The sequence below is a fragment of the Danio rerio genome, chromosome 7, assembly GCF_052040795.2.
Source record: "Danio rerio strain M-AB ecotype USA chromosome 7, GRCz13ab, whole genome shotgun sequence".
NCBI lineage: Eukaryota > Metazoa > Chordata > Actinopteri > Cypriniformes > Danionidae > Danio > Danio rerio.
Genome location: NC_141027.1, coordinates 52,688,947 through 52,709,714, shown reverse-complemented (window position 1 = coordinate 52,709,714; position 20,768 = coordinate 52,688,947). Strand labels below are relative to the sequence as shown.

The 20,768-nt window shown below is 35.7% G+C and overlaps 1 protein-coding gene across 1 annotated transcript; it reads right to left on the bottom strand.

Annotated features, from left to right (window-relative positions):
* Positions 1-19: 19 nt before the first annotated feature.
* got2b (glutamic-oxaloacetic transaminase 2b, mitochondrial) lies at positions 20-19,740 on the bottom strand. Its single transcript, NM_199989.1, is given in 10 exon segments — positions 20-441; positions 537-687; positions 778-943; positions 5,164-5,314; positions 5,678-5,782; positions 7,479-7,640; positions 8,032-8,091; positions 14,679-14,807; positions 17,164-17,320; positions 19,598-19,740. Coding segments are annotated over 10 exon segments (1,287 nt in total). The 5' UTR covers positions 19,681-19,740; the 3' UTR covers positions 20-318.
* Between the last annotated feature and the right edge of the window lie 1,028 nt (positions 19,741-20,768).

Genomic DNA, 20,768 nt, shown 5'->3' with positions numbered 1-20,768 from the left:
AATCACAGACAACATCACGAAATGGACACAATACTGTTTATTACTGTTGCTCATTTTACTTCACTCACACAATAAATAAAGTTCATACAGAGTTTAACAGGATGAAAAATGTTCTGAAGTGTGCTTATTAGTCACTGAACCACAGGATAGCCTGCGAGACGACTCCCGTTAGACACCCTGAAAGCATCCATGTTAGGGATCCACGTTGACCTAGTGAAACAGCCAAATGAAGTGAAGCCGAGATCTGAGTCCAAAGAGGAATATTGGGGTGGACTAAGCAGGTCTAGAAGTTAAATCTTCCATCATAGCAAATTTGGTCTACTTGGTGACCTGGTGAATGGCATGTGCGAGGTATTCAACATTTCCAGAGGTCACGCCGGCAACGCTGATACGGCCATCTTTAGTCATGTAAACAGAGAAGTCCTTTGTCAGACGCTCCACCTGAAAAACAATATCATCATATTAAAGCTTGCGTCAAATAAATTAAACACTATAATAAATACTTCAGTTTTCCTTGAGTACGTCAAGACTTGTACCTGCTCAGGTTTGAGTCCAGTAAAGCAGAACATGCCGATTTGGTCAGTCACGTGTTGCCAGTTGTGAGTGGAGCCCTCCTTCTTCAGATTAGTCACCAGCATTTCTCTCATTCTAATGATACGGTCTGCCATTCCCTTCACCTCCTCCAGCCTACACACAATATATTTAGTATATTTATACACATTATATGCATGTCATAAAGCAAATGGTAAAAGCAGCATTCAAGCATGTTCATCGCACCATGTAGAACGCAGCTCTGGTGTAGTGAGGATCGTGGAGGCGATGCGGGCACCATTCATGGGAGGGTTGGAGTAAATGGGGCGAATCAGAATCTTGAGCTGAGACTCGACTCTTTTAGCCTCTTCAGCATCTCCACACACCACTGTGAATCCTCCAACACGCTCACCTGCAACAAACACAGCTCCATCAGGTACGATCAGGATCTTCCAGCACTTCTGGTCCAAGCTTTGTTATTTGATTTCTACAGTATTGCAATGTTCTTCTGGCTTCTGGATCATCAATCACAAATCAATTAAATCAACTCTTTAATAATCCTAAAGGCACACAGTGAGGGTTTTTACAGACATTTATTGCCTCATGACTAATCAAAGGGTGCTAATGTGATCGTGCCCACCAAATCGCAAAATGCCAGGCGTAAGAGTAATATCTGAGGCCCCATTTACACTGATGCGTTTTGGTTTTGCAAAGGCATTTTAGAACAAAAAAAGATCCATTAGAGTTTCGTCTTGCGTTTCTGAAAAGCTCTCAATCCACACTATACTGCTGAAAATGTTGGACTTAATGAAAAAAAAAAAAAAAAACAATTCACATGATGACCCTACACTCATTCTGGCATGTGACGAAGTTGCTTCAGTGTAATCAGTCATCTGAGCTCCAGGCTATCAGCAGCCTGGATCTGCACACATCTGCCCAGTTAAGAGCAGCGCTACGTCAGACAGTCCATCAAGAAGTTGCTAAATCTCATCTAATCTCATCTCATCTCATCAAGTTGTTAAATGTGATTTGCAATTCATCTTGTGTATGTTTAACCACTCTTTGGTCTTTCGAATCTGTTACTTGTTCTTAAGTAATATGTTTCGGCTGAGTGCAAAGATAAGTTATTATATTCATTTATGTAACCACCACATACACTGAATTTCAGTGTTGGGGTAACGCATTACATGCATCGCGAGTTACACAATAATTTTACTTTTCTAAGCAACAAGTAATGCATTACTTTTTAAAAAAATTGTAGTAATATTTGAGCTACTTTTTAAACATTGTATTGTGAGTTACTTTTTAGTTTAATTAATGAGCTTTAAAAAAAGTGCTGAATTAAAAATTTATCTCGCACTCAGTGAGAGATTGTGCTATCCACAGGAACAGACAGAAATAAAGGAGGCAGAGCCTAACATTTCTGCAGTGGAAATATTTTCATTATTCTGAATTCATCAAGGAAAAGAAAAGAGGGATTGTCTCAATGGACAGTCATCTTATGTAACTAGTAAGACAAAAAGTACAAGAGTAGCAAACACATTGCTTTAAACTTTCATTAAACTGGATCAATGACACGTGGAACTCTGGGTAACATTATTCTATTCATTTTTTATGTTTTTTTTTTTTTTTAAGTAAACAAAGGTTTTACATTATACTATTAAATGCAGAGCTCCTGAAAGATCAAGCCAGGTATGAAAAAGTAACTCAAAAGTAATATAACATTATTTACCATAAAAAGTAACCAAGTAAAGCAACTAGTTACTTTTTGGGTGAATAACTCAATACTGTAATACATTACTTTCTAAGGTAACTTTCCCCAACACTGCTGAATTTGCACATTTGACTAATTGCTTGCCTTTATTCTAATACTGTGTAAGCATAATCCACCATGCATTTCCTCTGATAATCTTTATTGTATGCATATACGCTAACAGTCAATGATTTGGAGTCTTTTTTTTTATGTTTCTTTTTTTTTACAGAAAATTATTCTATTCATCATTTATTACACGTAAAAAAGGTTAAATAGTTAAATATTTATTAATCAAATATATTTATTTTTATTGTATGTAGTTTCAAATGAAATTATTACTCCAGTCATTATTACTTTTATTAATAATAATAACAATCATAATTAATATTAGAGTGATTTCTGAAGGATCATGCGACTCTGACGACCAGAGTAATGAAGCTGAAAATCCATCTTTTAAATCACTGGAATAAATGAATAAACTAAATGATCAACTACTGTTATTTTATACTGCAATAACATTTCACAATTTTACAATTTGAACTTTATATTTGATTAAATAAATGCAGCTTTAGTGAGAAGGAGAAGCTTATTTTAAAACATTTAATAATCATCCTGACCCCAAACTTTGGACCAGTAGTGTACATTAAAGCACATGTTGGCAAAACCACACAGTAAGCCATATTTTATATTGTTCAACAAAACAGAAAGAGGCAGTTTTGTTAATATCAACATTTAAAAAAGCTTTTTATCATATTTTTATTTTAATGTTAATATATAGAAACAATGTAGCCAGGGTAGGGCTGGGCAATTTAGCAAAAAAAATAAATAAATCTAGGTTTTTTATAAAGTTTGACCGATTCACGATTTCGATTTTTTTTTTTTTTTTATTGTGTTACAAGTCTTTTCAAAACATTACAACAACATGACTGAAGTAACATTCTCTTTAAAAGTAACTTAAACCATCTGGTTAAGAAACATTGTATTTTTAAATGGCCATGTCATACAAAAATCGGACAAGGTGTAAATAAATGTAAAACAAATTCACAAGTTAAATAGCGTTGCTGAAGATTTGAATAAGAAATCTTTGTGTAAATATTGCACTTGCAAGAATACAGAGGGATTTTTGCGAGTTTTGCTGAGCCTAGAAAAGTTTGGCTGTCAGCTTGGCTTTGACTTTGTCTTCCGATTGAATGACAGGTTGTAAAGCTGCTGCCTTTTTCTTAAAAAGATACAGTGGAAGAAAAAGGACTGAACATGGAAACTGTAAAGCCTAATTGAACCCAATGTGTGAAGTTGTGCACGTATAGCAGGAGCAAATACAAGCACCAGATGTTTGTCTAATATAAAATAATATATTTAATCTATTTTTCTTTTCCCCCCTTTTAAATACCAATCATTTCATGCGCTTTGCTCCACTCTCTGTATTATGCTGCCTGATCTGTCTGGTTTTTAACTAGGTCCGCTAAATGACGTCATGGAGGCGGGTACTTTCATTTTCACTGCTACAGATCCTCACCTCTGCTCGTGTTCAAACCAAAAGATCGGCGCGTTTTTTCACATGGCAGGCTTTTACGTCCTTCATACATGTTGAGATCGAGTTTATCGACTTGATGAGGAAATGTATTGACAATCCACACAGAAGTGCAACAAGTAAAATCCTACATGACTTCACGCTTTAACAGGCAGTTAAACTATCACACACCAAACGCGCACATTCGCATGATATTTAACATAAAACTAATCAGATGGTTTCTCTGTGTGCCGGCTGAAATATGAACTGCTTTGTGAATCGTGGCTGGGCGGCGCCAGTGTGTGTATAGAAACCGGTTTAGAATTCTAAAATCCATGGCGTGGTGCTGTGTGGCACGTCGCCGAGAGGCGCTTCTGATGTGCTTCCTGCTTCAAACAGAGAGTGAACCAAAATGCATTGGTGCCATTATAATGTATTAAATATATTTTTTTTCAAAATCGCGATTTCTCGATTTGATTCAAAATTAAATCTTCTTAAAACGTAAATTCGAATTAATCGAAAAAAATCGCCCAGCCCTAAGCCAGGGTGATGTGAATGGTAAAGAACACAGTTCCATTTGGAGACTTTCATTCTCCCCATTTTATCTATAGTTTGACTTTGAACATAATTTGTTACTATCAATTAATTACATAATTAGTTACTATCAATCAGAGGTAACTAACTGCAAGTCAGAATCCAACCGTTATCAATAAAAAACACAAAATAAGTGTGACTGATACTTGCGACCCCCAAATTCCTCGGAGGTGGTTTTAAGTATACAACTGTTGCGCACACAACAATAGGCCAATATAAACACGAGCATATTGACGAGACAAAAGTGCAAGTCAAACAACCATAACAATTTTATAGTCATTTATTAACGTTTAATTTATTATTAACCTCAGCTTAAGAGACTGGTGGACACAATGTTTTCAGCACAAGTCTATTCTCGCCACTCCGAGATCATCCTCAATGTTTAGATGTGGCCTGTATTTGTTTTTAATGTATCTGATAGCCATAAAGGTGTCAGAAAGTTTAACATTGGTGCTACATCTTTAATCTGCTGCAGCTGACGCAATTGCTGTGTTGTTAATCTAACATAAACAGGATCCTATGAAAAACATTATTGAAAGGCTGACGGCTTTCCATTTGCATGTCGTTGCTTTTTACTATTAAAACTACTATTTTTTAATAGCGAACCCCTGTATTTGTCCCGTGACCCCCACTTTGGGAACCACTGGTCTAGTGTGTATAATGTGGAAAAATGTATTCATAACTGCAATGCATTCATCAGATTCCAATATTTGCTGGATATTAATGGTAAAGAACAAGTCTAAATGCAGCCTCTGATAAAAAACAGCATACTCACCATAGAGACCCATGTTCTTGGCAAAAGACTGGGACAGGAGAATGTTGTGGCCCTGCTCAATGAAGTATCTCACAGCCCAGGCATCCCGATCAATGTCTCCACTAGCAAAGCCCTGGTAGGCCATGTCAAAGAACGGCAGAAGTTTCCTCTCCTGCAGAAACAGTGGAGAACAAGACAGTGACGCAAAGCCAGGCCAGTGTCATACTCATGCAGAATTTAAACAAATATAATAACTTTTTGCCATACTTTATAGAAAGTTCCTCTCTAAAGTAAAAAGTGATAAGAAGGATGGTTGACCATGTTTTCACTGTGTTAAAGAATGACTGTTTTAAACATTGGTGTACACACACAGCATTGTTGGTTTACAAAATACAAAAAATATATAAATAATAAAAAACAAACATAATTCTGTTGCACAACTACACTTAATTTTTTTTTACAATAAAACAAAAATCAAGTAAATGTGTTAAATAAGAATCATCTAAAATATACTTTAAACAATACCTGCACATACCTTAATGACGGCTGACAGCTCCTTCCACTGCTCTGGTCGTGGGTCAACACCAGTGGGGTTATGAGCACAAGCATGGAGCAGGATTACACTATTCTGTGGAATTTTCTGAATGTAAAAAAAATAAAATAAACAAACATTAAACATTGACATAATTATAACATTCTTAATAAACAATTATTACATCAGATTCATAGTAGACTAATTATGTCAGATGAGAATTAAGCAAAAGGTGAAAAATAGATCAAAAGTCAGGACCTGAAGTCAGCAAGCATTTGTGTTTTTATTTACAAAATCTGTGTTTATTTGTTAAAACATACAAAAAAAAAAGAAAAGAAAAATTAAAGTAAATAACCCTCTCATTATTTGAGAATTTAGTGAAAACCATGACAGGCTTTTACAGAATAAAAAGAAACCAGAAACAGTATTTCTTTAAAATAAAAATCATTTGCAGCAGGAAATGATCTTTTTATTGTATCTATATTGAACAAAAGTACAAAAAAGACTCCACAATTATCCAAAAGTTACAAGTAGGGCTGCACAATATATCATTTCAGCATTAATATCGCAATGTGTGCATTAGCAAGTCACATCACAGCATCTGTAATGTGGAGTTGGAATTATTATTGTTGATCAGCAATGAAGAATGTACAGTGTTTACATTTTACATTACATTTGATTATTCAATAATAGGGCCAATTAAAAAAATAGCGATATGCCTGAGGTTGGCACTTCTCATAATGGTGGATCGAATACATGTCAATGTTGCAACTCTAAAAAATACATGTGCTGTTAATAAGAGAAATGCATCTTATAACTTTGATGCGTTTTTCCCCTATTCATTTACAAATATCATGATTTATTGTGGATGGTTTTCTTGTGATATAATCGCTGATATCGTGATCTATCAATATCGGGAGCAAAATATCATGATAATATCGTATCGTATTACTGTACCTGAATATCTGACTTCTCATCCGGGATGCAAAATATATCGGCAGCCATAATGTTATAAACCAATAAATGGTATTATTAATGTTATCGGTCCAATATCAAAGTAGGCCGATATCGTTAAGCCGATAGATTACATAATTGTAAAGATCTGCCCGCCTTGTGCATGCATGGGCAGAACTTGTTTAGACTTGTCCAGTGCACTGTAATGGAGTTTACTTCAGTTTTACTGGTTTGTCAAATCCAATTTTGTTATTTAACCTATTCCTTATTATGCAACGGTCAAGTTGAATCTTAATTTGCTGTGCAAGGAAAAGAAAATCATTTATTTTTGGCATGCTGTTTATGTTAAATCGTAAACATAGGTCAATATAATCACCTAGGAATTTTGAAATGATTGATTTTTGCTCTGCGTAGACTATTCAGTTCAAACGATCAGATCAAACTTTTATGAAGAAATGAAATCAGTTGTTTACTGTATAATAATATAACATGTTAAAATATTTATTTCTATTTTATATTTATTTATCGGCTACAGTATATCGGTTACTGGCTACCAAATCTTAATAGTTACTGGTTATAGATATCAGCCCAAAAATCTATATCGGTGCACCCCAACTTCTTGTTTCACTTTTATCTTTGCTCTATCTTATTTTTTTATTTATTTGATTCACTGCTCTACAAGATAATACCAATCAAAGATAAATAGAGCTATTCAAGTCGTCTGCCGAAATTGTATTCATATCGCAATTTAAATCTTAGCAAAATAAAATATTGCAATGCCAGATTTTTCCAATATCATGCAGCCCTAGTTGATAGAATGAAACAGGGATATTGAGTGGTGCGGACTCACAGAGATGTCATCAAGCGCTCCAGTGAAGTCAAAGCCACAAGTAGCAGGATCATAGTAGCGGTACGCTTTCAGTTGCATACCAGCATCACGGAAAATAGGTGTGTGATTTCCCCAGGATGGCTTCGGCAAGTACACATCCCTCGCAACTGTGTGGAAGCGTGACTAAATGGATAAAAAGCAAGAAGAAGCTGTAATACCACAAACAAACATTCACACAACATACAAGTGCTACGTTTTTGTTTTGTCTTGGGGCTAATTCACAGTGCGCTGACAGATGCCATCAAACACGTTGTTGGTTTTGTCAAATAAGTGTTGCTGTCTGCAGGAACTTGTTATTACTGATTGGACATGTTGAATCTGTGCTCGTCTGGGCATGGAATGTCTGAGAAATAACATACAGTAATCTGGCGATAACTTGCGTTTGTCAGTTCAGTGTGAATGTGTCATTGTAAGAGGAGCGTGATAATTTGTTCCTTCACCTCTTGAATATGGAGATTAGTAACACAAATGTTTCTACAAATCACATTATGGACAGAGGGAATGAAATACACACCAGGAAATTGGCTCCAACCCTCAAAGAACCAGTGCCTGAGATTGTCTGGACAGTAATGCTCTAAGAAAAAGACAAAAGAAAACTGACTTTAAACAGGCAAATTAAAACACAACAAATTACATTTATTGTATTAGTTACTATTATTGTTCTTATTAAAACCAAGATATAATACAAATATTATAGCAAATCGAGTATAACTATACAAATGCTATAATGAATTTAATGAATAAAATTAATTTTAAAAATATTATACATGCATATATACAGCAGTCAACATTTAGGGTTGATCAGAGAATTTTCAAACTTGTCCAAAGAGAAGAACGGGTGTTTTTGAACAGTTTGAGGACAACTTTGATTAAATGTTTTGCTCCACTTCAAATGTTGACAATTGTCTGTACATATTTCTAACATGTATCATTTTGATGTGTAATATTTCAGCATCAAAATTGCATTGTGCGAATATGCAATAGTCACATCACATAATCTGTCGTTTTGAGTTTGACCAAATGTGACAAACCCTTTTGCATTTACAGAAAATGAGTTTGTGTGAATTATTTACAGTGAACGGAGCTGCTTCAAGACACTGAAAACACTTGAGGAGCTGCTCACATCAACAGGTCACAGTGCCATGCCCCAGATTACCAACATTATTTATATGATGATAATAGAGTCTTTCTGATTTTATTATGGACCCTTTTCACAAGACTGTTAGAACACAATTAACGGCCATCATAATCTGAAATCCTTTACATTTTTTTAATATTTAGATTTTTTTTTTAAATCGTATGCACATGTAAATGCATTCATGTATGTATTATATCAGGGGTGGCCAACCCTGTTCCTGGAGAGCCACCTTCCTGCAGATTTCAGTTGCAATCCATATCAAACACACCTGCCTGTAATTATCACGTGGTGTTCAGGTCCTAATTAATTGGTTCAGGTGTGTTTGATATGGGTAGCAACTGAAATCTGCAGGAAGGTGGCTCTCCAGGAACAGGGTTGGCCACCCCTGTATTATATCATCTTTGTGTCACATTACAAAAAATGAATTACCGCTTATGTGAGGTGTTTCTAATGCATCATCTATAGGGCTGAGAGGATATTTGACGTTATTCTCCCCTCTAGCTGACGTTTTCAGTCTCACACTATTTTTTTTCCTTTTTCTGAAAGTCTTGATAACACCATTGTGGAGTTTTTCTTTTATTATAAGGATTGTAAAAATAGTTGTTTGTTTTACTCTCCCATTCACTGCCCTTTAAGTTTACCCAACTATGATGACTTCCGCTACTGAGAGAAAGCTGGAAATGTGAAAAGGGTCTATTACGCTTAATTACAATCACTTTTACAGGCATTGTTACTTATTATATAAAAAGACCAACAGCTGAGTAACACTGTTTCATATACTAGCCAACAGTAAGTTTACTTTCATTTGGTGCTTGTTGTGTATTCATTTTAGGCCCTGGATATAAGAGTTACACTAAATAGACATTATAAACAACATAAAATTGTAAAGTAGGGCTGCTCAAGTTTGGAAAACCATGCAATATACAATACTGTTTCTGAGTATTGCGATAACGACAGTTCTTACAATATAACATTTCCCTAGAAAGAGCCATCTTTATTAGCCATGTTTATACATCATTTATTTATTTATTTATTTATTCATTTTCTTTTCGGCTTAGTCCCTTATTAATCTGGGGTCACCACAGCGGAATGAGCCCTTCCAGCTGCAACCCATCACTGGAAAACACCCATACACACAATGGACAATTATACCGCATGTCTTTGGACTTGTGGGGAAAACCGGCGCACGCGGAAGAAACCCACACGAATATGGGGAGAACATGCAAACTCCAAACAGAAACGCCAACTGACCCAGCCGAGGCTCAAACTAGCAATCTTCTTGCTGTGAGGTGATTGTGCTACCCACTGCGCCACCGTGACATCCCATTTATCTATTTAATAATATTAAAATAAACAGAACAGGTCAAATATATTTTTCAGATCTAATTCAGACTAAAAAACTGTGTCAAAGTGCAAACAAGTTAGGGCCGGGTCACTGTGTGATTTTTTCATAATCCTGAACAATTGTAACATGTCAGACTGCACGAATATGGCTCCCATGTCACGCTACAAGATCTCAGCTGTCAAAATGTCAGACTAAACGACAATGAAGACACACCAAACACGGAAGAAAACGCCCCCCGAAATTTGATGTCATCCACCTGTGGCACTTCCACTATCCCGTGTTGATTCCTCACAGCAAACGTAAACAAACTGTAGTGGCAATTTTGCACACAGCGCGTCTCTATTATAAAACCAGCTATAAGTGGCTGTCTGTAAATGTCAAACCAATGATCAAAGATCACAGATATTAGCCTAGGATTCCAGGAATCTTTTAGGATTTCCCAAATTTGTCCCAGATGACAAAATATTGGCTGAAATCTCAGTGTGAGCAGAGGCCTGTTTCAGTAAGGAGGTTCAACCAACTCGGAGTTTTAATTTGAACTCTAAGTTGACTTACCGAGAGATTAAAAACTCAGAGTTTTCAGTTTCAGGATAGCGGATCTGAGTTAGGTCAATCAACTTTGAGTAGACCAACTCAAGAGTTAAGCGCGCACACTTTGACTATAAAAAGGCATTATCAATGGAGCGAAGTTATTACGAGTCACCATTTCTTTCTCCAGCTGAACTTGATGTGCTCATGCAAAGTGATAACAAATATGACCAAATATTTCAAAAAGCAACATCACTGCATCAGTGAAACAGAGACTGTTAGCGTTGGAAAACAGCTCAAGTCAATGCGTAATTTTACTTTTAAAGTATGTAAATATAATGTTTTGTGTGACGTTTATAAAATTTTACAAACGTTCTTACTTTTATACAAGTTGATCAGTTTTAATAGATTTAAAAGTGCACTTGTGTGTCTACCTTTTTTATTGATTCAGTGATAGAGGTTGATATTTAGAAATGTAAGCAGTACTAAAAAATTGTTTTTAGAAAGAATAAAAATCCCATTACTCTAGTTACAGTACATGTCCCTGTTGAAGGTCAGTGAATTTAAGCCAATTATTTATTAAAAAAGGACAAGCCATTCTCATACGTGACTTTGTTCTTTGTGGGACTGACATGTAGGCATTAGCTATGTTTTCATCCAAATATGTTAATTAAATTTATGAGCAAAACTAGAATATTGCATAAAAGATGTGCGAATAAAGCAGCATTTCCATCCAACGAGTCAAAGAGAACAAAATCGTCACTTCCTGATTAAACGGGCGCAAAAAATCAACAGTAAAAACAGAATTTACTGCGGTAGAAGAAGCTGCATGAATCTTTTCTTTACTTAATAAATGACTTGCGCCTTAGAAGACTATGCTGACACACAATGAACGCGAGGGGGCGTTTGAAGGCATGTGACGCGGAGGACAGATGCTCTTAACATGCTCAAGATGCTTTAGAGGTCATTAATAATGTAATAACATTAATACTGAAACAGTTAAGACGTTTTAGAATGAATGATTAAAACAACATTTAAGATGTGTTACAGTGTGCTTTGCCTGCTGGTTTGTCCATTCACACACATTTTCATCATCATATGATCTATTATAACAAACATTTTTTAATGCACATACTGAAATTTGTTCAGTAAAAGAGTTTCCATCGTAGTTTAGGCGCATCTATTCTATCAAATAAAAGTTTATGTACTCAGTTATACATGTGTTTTTATGCGTATTTTCAAAAGTTATGTGCATCATGACGTTTCGTTTTTATGCGCATCTCCAAAATGAGCATAAGAATAAGTGGGTGGAAATGTTAGGCTAAGGCGAGAAGTTTCATCTTTAAAAAAAGGCGAGGAGACCGACAGAAACTCAGAGTTTAGAGAATACAACCTACTCCTGACCAGGTTAGGTTCACAGAATAAGTTACCACAGTAACTGACTCTGAGTTAAAGTTACCTCTCTTTCAGAAACAGGCTCGACTCCCTGCTTTCCCAAGTTTAACAAACCTGCCATTTTAAAACGGAAAACCCAGAGTTTCTCTCAATTCAGGGTTAAAATACTGTGAGTTTTCACTTAACCTCCTTTCTGAAACGGGCCCCAGGGCTTTAGTCTTTAAAACACAAATGAATGAGTGAAAACCTCAGCAGATATTCTCATTTCTGATTGGCTGCTGTCATTTTCCTCTCCTCTCTCAACTCCCTGATTAGTATTTATATTTTAGCTCTGGGTACACCTTTTGAACACAACTACTGAGGAAGTGGGGATAAAGATAGTAAGGTCCCATCTGATTGGTCAAATTTGGATAAACAAACGATGTATAAAATAAAATGCACAATATATAATTTCAGCATCAATATCGCAATGTGCACATCTGCAATAGTCACATCGCAAGATATGTAATGTTGAGTCTAAAAATCTAATTGATCAAGGCAAGGCAAGTTTATTTATATAGCACATTTCATACACAGTGGCAATTCAAAGTGCTTTACATAAACAGGAATAAAAAAGACAAGTTTAGGAACAATGCAGACAATAAAAATTATTTAAAGCAGATAAAAACACATTAAAATGAGTTAAAATAGGCTATAAAAGAATGAAAAAGAAAATAAAAAAACATAATAGTGCGATCTGTCGGACGCAGCACAGTGCTCATACAGTAAAGGCACAGCTAAACAGATGTGTTTTCAGTCTTGATTTGAATGTGCCTAATGTTGGAGCACATTTGATCATTTCTAGAAGCTGATTCCAGCAGTGAGGGGCGTAGTGGCTGAAGGCAGATTCACCCTGCTTTGACTGAACCCTTGGAATTTCTAGTTTATATGATCCTACAGATCTGAGTGATCTGTTGGGTTTGTATTTAGTGAGCATATCTGTAATGTATTGAGGTCTTAGGCCATTTAGTGATTTATAGACTAGTAATAATACTTTAAAATCTATTCTGAACGTAACTGGCAGCCAGTGTAGAGACCTGAGGACAGGTGTGATGTGCTCTGATTTCCTGCTTCTGGTCAGAATTCTGGCCGCAGCGTTCTGGATGAGCTGTAACTGTCTGACTGTCTTTTTGGGAAGGCCAGTGAGGAGTCCATTACAGTAATCCACCCTGCTGCTGATAAAAGCATGAACAAGTTTCTCTAAGTCTTCACTGGAAACAAAGCATCTAATTCTTGCAATATTTTTGAGATGATAGTATGCTGATTTACTGACTGCTTTGACATGACTATTGAAACTCAGATCTGTCTCCAGAGTCACACCAAGATTCTTGACCTTATTTTTTGTTGTTTGACCTTTAGAGCCAAGGTACGCATTAACCTTGAGAACCTCGTCTCTTTTCCCAAATGCAATGACTTAAGTTTTCTCTTTGTTTAACTGAAGAAAATTTTGGCACATCCAATTGTTAATTTCATCAATGCACTGGTAGAGGGTGTCAATGGGGCTGTAGTCATTAGGCAGTAAGGCTAGGTAGATCTGAGTGTCATTAGCATAGCTGTGGTAGGAGATTTGGTTCTTTCTCATTATTTGGCTCAGAGGGAGCATGTAAAGGTTAAACAGGAGACGTGCCAGAATCGAGCCTTGTGGGACTTTACACGTCATGGGTGTCCACCTCGACTTATGATCACCTATACTGACATAGTAACCTCTCCCTTCAAGGTAAGATCTGAACCATTTGAGGACCGTGCCAGACAGCCCAACCCAGTTTTCCAGCCTATCCAGAAGTATGCTGTGATCGACAGTGTCAAATGCAGCACTGAGATCGAGCAATATCAGCACTGTTATTTTACCTGAATCTGTATTTAGGCGTATATCATTGATTATCTTTATAAGAGCGCTCTCTGTACTGTGATGTGCTCTGAAACCAGATTGAAAATTGTCTAAACACCCCCTGAAGTTTAAGAACTTGTTGATCAGAAGCTAAAGAATACATGCGATTTGTCAAGTCACTGCTAACCCTAACCATAATGTAGTATAGGTTCATAATTTGCATGTGTTTTAAGGCCCATGACTGAGCATTTCAAGAGTTTTGAACATTTGGGCACAAAAAAGTATGATGTTTGGCAGTGTCACAAAAATTAAATGTATTTAATTATTTCTACATGATTAATGCAAACATTTTTTGCTTTGTTTCTAGCCCAAATATTTTTCAAACTGAAAATAAGATTTAATTACTCCATTGTCAGATAATTTAGCATGTTTTAAGGAAAATATCCTAATTTTGACATTTCTTCAAAAGGTAAAACCAAAGCAATATTTTTACTCGATTGGGAAATTTTGATATTTCGACTAGAAATAAGGGAAGAGAGCAAAATAAGGTAAGAATTTTGTTTTGCATTGTGATTATTCAATTTCTGTATCTGAATACTATTTTACTTCGCAAAATAGTCAGAAAAACAGTGCTATTTAAACTGTCTTGTAAAACTATATTCATATCGCAAAATTTAAATGGCAGAAAAAAAAAATTTAAAAACAGATTTTTCCAATATCATGCAGCCCTAAAATAAATAATTGCATACTGTCATGTCCGTGATGCGTATATTGTATATACTATTATCACAATAACAATAACTTTGCAGCCTTATTGTGAAGTTAAATGCAAGAACAGCACACACTGGAGAGAGGAGACAGAAAGAGTTGATGAACTGAAATACTCACCCTCTTGCTTTTGAGAACATCACTGTCCTGCCCCAGTGCAAGCTCAGCACAAGCCTTATTGAAATCCCCCAGACCCACAATGCCTAGATACTCTTTATCCAGCGCCTTAGAGGCAATCAGAGACTCAGCCTAAACAAAAAAAAAAAAGTCATACATTAATGTTTCACTTAATTTGTTCAGGAATAAAACATTTTTGAAACGTTTCCACAATGTGATTGGTGGACACTGCATTAAGGGTGTCAGCCCCTCAAATCACTGAACTCACTGTGACTTTGCAGAAATGGAGAAAACCAAAAGCACATGTCAACACACACACGCTCGGGCACACACACAGCAAAAAACATATGTGCATACAAACATATGTTTATTAATAGGGATGTCCCGATACAACATTTTAACTTCCGATACGATACCGATATTGCAGCCATCAGTCCAATACCGATACCGATATAAATCCGATATCAGCACAAATTATGAATACTATACTTTTACCTATTTTGTTGAGTCGAATGTATGAACGGCTAGATCAAACTGAGAACAAGTCAGCAACAGTAAGCATGGAAAAAACAACCAGTTTATTAATTATTGGTTGCATAAATGTGAACTTTTACATAAGAATATATAAAAAGAATTAAAGAATAAAAATTAAGTCCCTGAAAAATATCTTAATTGAATAAACAAAAATACATTTTTAAAGGGCAAAATGCGAATTAAAGGTCACTTCAGTTATTCATTTTTTTTACCATGAGCAAAGAGTAGAAACTGCTGAGAGCAGGAACATCAGAAAAAAATATGGTTAATTGAACAACTGCTAAAGGTTCAGTGTCCAAAATTTCAATTTCACACAGCTTTTTGATGATTTTTTGATCCAGTTGAGCTGAAAAATAGCTTTCACACTGGGCAGCAGAAATAAGTTATTGTTAATAAAATTGTGCAGTATGGTTAATACAAACATTTACATGATCAGAGCTATTTCATCTGTGTTTGTATCATAAGAAGATTATGGCTGTATCAATGTTCCCAAACATTATTAATTTTATAATATATATTGCACATATTATATTTCACATAAAAATACTTGCAGAGGCTGGATTGAAACACACCTTTTCTCCACAGCACTTGAAATAATGTGACTTTTAAGAATAATTTTATTTATCAAAATTCATTATATTTGCATAGATTCCACCCTACTGCCCACATGTGAAAATTAGACAATGTAAAGACAGACAACTGCTTGATGTGCAAAGCTGACACTGTTTATCAGAGCACTTTATCTTTCTGGGCTTTTAAAAGAAGAGTTAAACATGGGAATGTCTCTAATAAAATTTTCCTTCTGCCCCAAAAGTAATACCATTCTTTCTTTTAAACTGTTATGGCCCTCAGCAACAGAATGATTTCTTATTCTTATTTAACAGACAATGAAAACAACAAAAATGTTTAGCATTTTACATGACACTGTTCCTTTCAGAGTGTTCAAGTAAAAAAATTTAATAAAGAATAATAAATCCACCATTTCAATCCTATTATCCATGTGCACGACTGACAGGTCAAATCTGCTCCCTCTCTAGTCTTGGTGCTGCTGAAAGATTGAGATTGAAAGTTTGCGTATAAAATATTGAAGAAATGCAGCTAAAGAAAGCAGAATCCGGGACATGTTCGGCGATTTAGAAATCTTGGCTGAATGCAATTTGAGTCCCAAATAAAGGACATGTCCAGGAAAAAGATAATGTATCGTAGGTTTTTTTTCCGCGTGTCCTCGCGCTGTTCTCAAAGCTAAAGTCGGAGCAGGTGTCCAGCGCGTCTCTGTGGGTCTGCTGCAGCAGCAGAGCCCGCGAGTCTGTGGCAGAGACTTTTCTCATGCACACAGAACCGGGCCGCTGAGATAAAGTCTTATGTGTGGGAAGCGCTGGTGATGAATTAGGTATCACACTGGATGAACCACGATATGCCATGACCGAATTGAGGCTCGCACGATGTGGGCTACGTCGCCATTATGTGCCTTATGTTGCTTAGCAGCCTTATGCAAAACAATGTAAAGATCGCTTGACGTGAAGTAAATAAACCAGTAACGTTAGAGAAGTACCGTTGTTGACAGCGTCAGCGTGTGCTACCGTCACAATAGATTTCTATCGTAATACAACATAACTTAGTGTGAAGAGCACGTTAAATCTTAGAGACTTTGCTAGCAAGCAGTGTTGTGATCACGTGGGCTTTGCACGTTGGCTCTAGACGCTGCTGGATGGAATAGCTGTAACGGAGTTTAGAGAGTATCAGACTGCTTATATGGGAGGTTTTTAACGCAGTCGATATAGTTTTTTGGACTGATATCGGACGAATTTACGATATCAATATCCGATCGGGACATCCCTATTTATTAACCATCTTTTTTTCACATATTTTTCAGGGTAAAAAGCAGATAACACTGTGCTAAAACTTGGACGCCCTCTCAAATGCTCAGCTGTGTGGTGGCACAGAAGACACATACCTTGCGGACACAGTTGAGAACGTATGGCTTGCCATTGTCATCCCTGTATGCCCCCACACCAAGGTTCATTTTCTTTGAGTTTGTGTCCCGTTTGAAGGCCTCAGTCACCCCCAGGATGGGATCAGGGGGTCCCATCTGCACCTCAGTCCACCATGAGCTTTATATAATAGAGAGGGGAAAAAACATAGTACAGCATAAGAGGACAGATATTAATTCTATTTTCAACAAAAAATAATGCTGCTAAAAATAAGTTTGGACACCTCTGGTCTATGATAAACAATTTCAACATTTTTGATTGAAAGAGTGGATTATTTTTAAATTATCCATAATTAATTTTCCATAATTATATAATAACAAATTTAACTCACAACAGGGTGTGAGAAATATTATATTTCTACAAAATAATATCGACAACATAAGGTCATTTTCAGCACATTAGACTAGGTATGGGATGATAACTGCTATCAAGGTATACCGCGGTTTATAAATCAAGGTATTAAAACCGCCAAAATTTTAGTCCATACTGTTCCTAAGGTATTTGTAAGATGTTTTAAAATGTTTTAAGACAACAGCACATCCAGCAGAAAACATATCTAAAGATGCCGTTTTGAATTGTCAAGAATCTGTGCTTTAAAAACTAATAAAGACAACACTATTCAATTATTGATTTGAATTATTTAGTCTGACATGTTTACTGCTCCAAAATATTATAAAGGTTTCTTAAAAATAAAATATATTGTGTTCAAAAGGGAAAAAAGGTTTAGTTTTTTACCCAGACATTTATAAAGAATATAGTTTACAGCAGTAATCATAATACTGTGAAACTGTGATCATTTTACCCAAGGTTCTCATACCATCAGAATCTTAAACCGGCTCATGCCTATATCAGACATACAATTAATAGTCAATGAGTAAAAAATACAATTACTTCTAATGAATTTGTTGTTTTTAAATGAATGTTCATACTTCATAGAAATCCACTTATATTGCTTATTTAAATAAAATAAAAAAAACTTTCCCATCTCCACATGCTCACTAAAAACAGATTATTTTCATCCGCTCAAGACACTTTAGCCTTGCTGAGCAGTAAAGTTTCCCTGTAAAAGTCTACTTTTTTATGAAATCTAAAGTAATGAAATTGAAATAAACGACAGTATTAAAGCAGATTTTAATACTCCAGACAAACAAACAAACAAAACACAATCACTACATTGGTGCCAAGAAACAAATAGCACTAATGCCCTGTGTGGTGCCATCAGTGTGTTAGTTCTGCTGTGTGTCAGCCAGTAAAGTGTTCATCTGAAAGCAAGAACAGTCCAGTGGAGTCAAAGGTCATTCCTGGAGTCAAGTTGCAAAACCTCCTGCAAAGGTCGTGAGTTTGTGTGTGTGTTTATTATATGGCTGTTATTTAGAAATGACATTTTAGAAGCTCGTTAGTTGCATACATTACAAACCCTAAAATGTCGTGAAAAAGCAACAAGCTGTACAAATGCTGAGTTTATATGAGTAAGTAGCAGGAATTGAATCACCATTTAAAAGTGTAAATGAAGGGCCTTGTGCCTCTATAGCCCCTTAAAACTTAGAACGTGGACGTTTGGCATGTGGTGTGACATAAGTGGCCGTTTCTCATCCAGAAAAACTTAAAAGTGAACTAAAACTAATATATTAATTTTCTTTTCATCATAAGCTCTGGTTTGCCCTCCAAACGCGGTACAAAAGGACACACACTGCCATGATTTCTTCGCGGAAATTCCCGGAAGCAACGGGCCCAATCAGAAAGCACAACCTGCTTGTTTTACCCAATGAGCGCACTCGAAACCTGCATGTACGGTGAGTCAGTGAGTTCAAAAAGGGTTAAGCACGCTAACGCGCTCATAGGAATAAGGATAATTCATGCTTTGCAAACATGATTGAACAGAAAATATTACCAATAATCAAATACTCTTCAAAGACAAGCATAAATTTACAAACAACTCTATATACGATCACTGCAAATTATTGATGAATTCGTTGCGTTTTGAAGATGAAGGTCAGGGGGATGCTGAATATTAACTAATGGTGGAAAAACGCAGTATTTTATTCAGTCTGATTTATTAACTGGAAGAATAATAAGACGTTAAGTTGATAGTAACGTTACAAGCACCAACAACAGCTACATGCCCTAATGTAGTGTATCATTTCACAGACTGCACTCCATGTGAACGGATGTGACTGTGTGCGCGCGTGACCGTGAGCTCAAATCTGATGGCGTGGGTTTCTTCAAATAACGTTACTCGTTGTTTTACTCAGGTAGAAGAAAATGCGTCAACAATGTATTTACATTTAGCATGTGTAAAAGTTAATGTTTACTTCAAGTAGTCCAGCGTACATCGTTCTTTTACTAAATAAAATGTTACAGAAGGCTAAATAACTGATCATTTTAAGGTTCCCATACCTGGCTCTAATAGGTAGGCTAGCCAACGAAGGAGTCAAACTCCCAACAGAAGAGATGAACTTGGTGGTTTTGAGGAGAGCCATCGCTGCTGCTTGCTGCTGCTGCTGTCGGCTGAAGCACAGACTGGGAGCGAGCACGAGTCTGTCAGCGCGCAAGAGTGCGCGTTCATGAAGAGAAAAGCCAGGAGACAGCTCTATCTAGCGGCAGATGATGAGCACAGAATGATTGATTAAAATTACCCTTACAATATTTTACCAAAACATATCTCCCATTTACACGTGCGATTTTGAATATTTTCTTTATTCCAAAAAGATACATAATAGAGACGTATTTATTTTAGTTATACGGCACGTTACTTGTTTGTGTGGCATGTAAGTCACAATGGAAAAAGTAAGTTTCGTTTCAACAACAAAAATATATATTTTTAGATTATTTAACACACTATATTAATTGTTTTAATTAAGAGCATGCAGGAAACAGGATAAAGGACTTGTAACCTTTTTTATGGACCGACATATACAAAACAATGGCAGAGGAGTACATAAAAAACGAAAAACATTTTTATAGAAAAATATTTTTTTAGAGTTATATAAAAGTACAAAACTCCATAGATAATTATAAAATAATAATTAATTAACTAAAAAAAATATTACGAATAATACATATTAAAAGTATAATACATATTACTTAATGATACTTATAAATCTCTAATTCAATAAGTACCACTAAGAAAAGAGGTTTCTGACTGCTAAATTTACAACGATGGATATGAAACTTGGTAAGTATAATGTAAAGATTAATAGCATCAGCCTCATTTTCCAACTTCTTATCATAGTTCAAAAAAGCAACAATGACATATAAGAAAATGTAACAGCACTTAATCATTTATAAATTTAGATACCTTCCACCACAAACCTTTTGTATACAAATAACAGAAAATATAAGGTACTGTTTCTGGGTATAATAAACAGAATGAACAATTGGCATCCATGTCTTCAATAAATCTGGTTTAAAAGGCTTTATAGGGTAATATGTGTGTAGTATTTTCTTAGATTTTATTTGTAATTAGATTTTTATTAGGTAATACCCAAACTTTCCTCCAATCAATATTTTGAATGAACTTAGACCTAATAGCATACGGTTTAAATGAATTGTAAAATGACGTTTGATA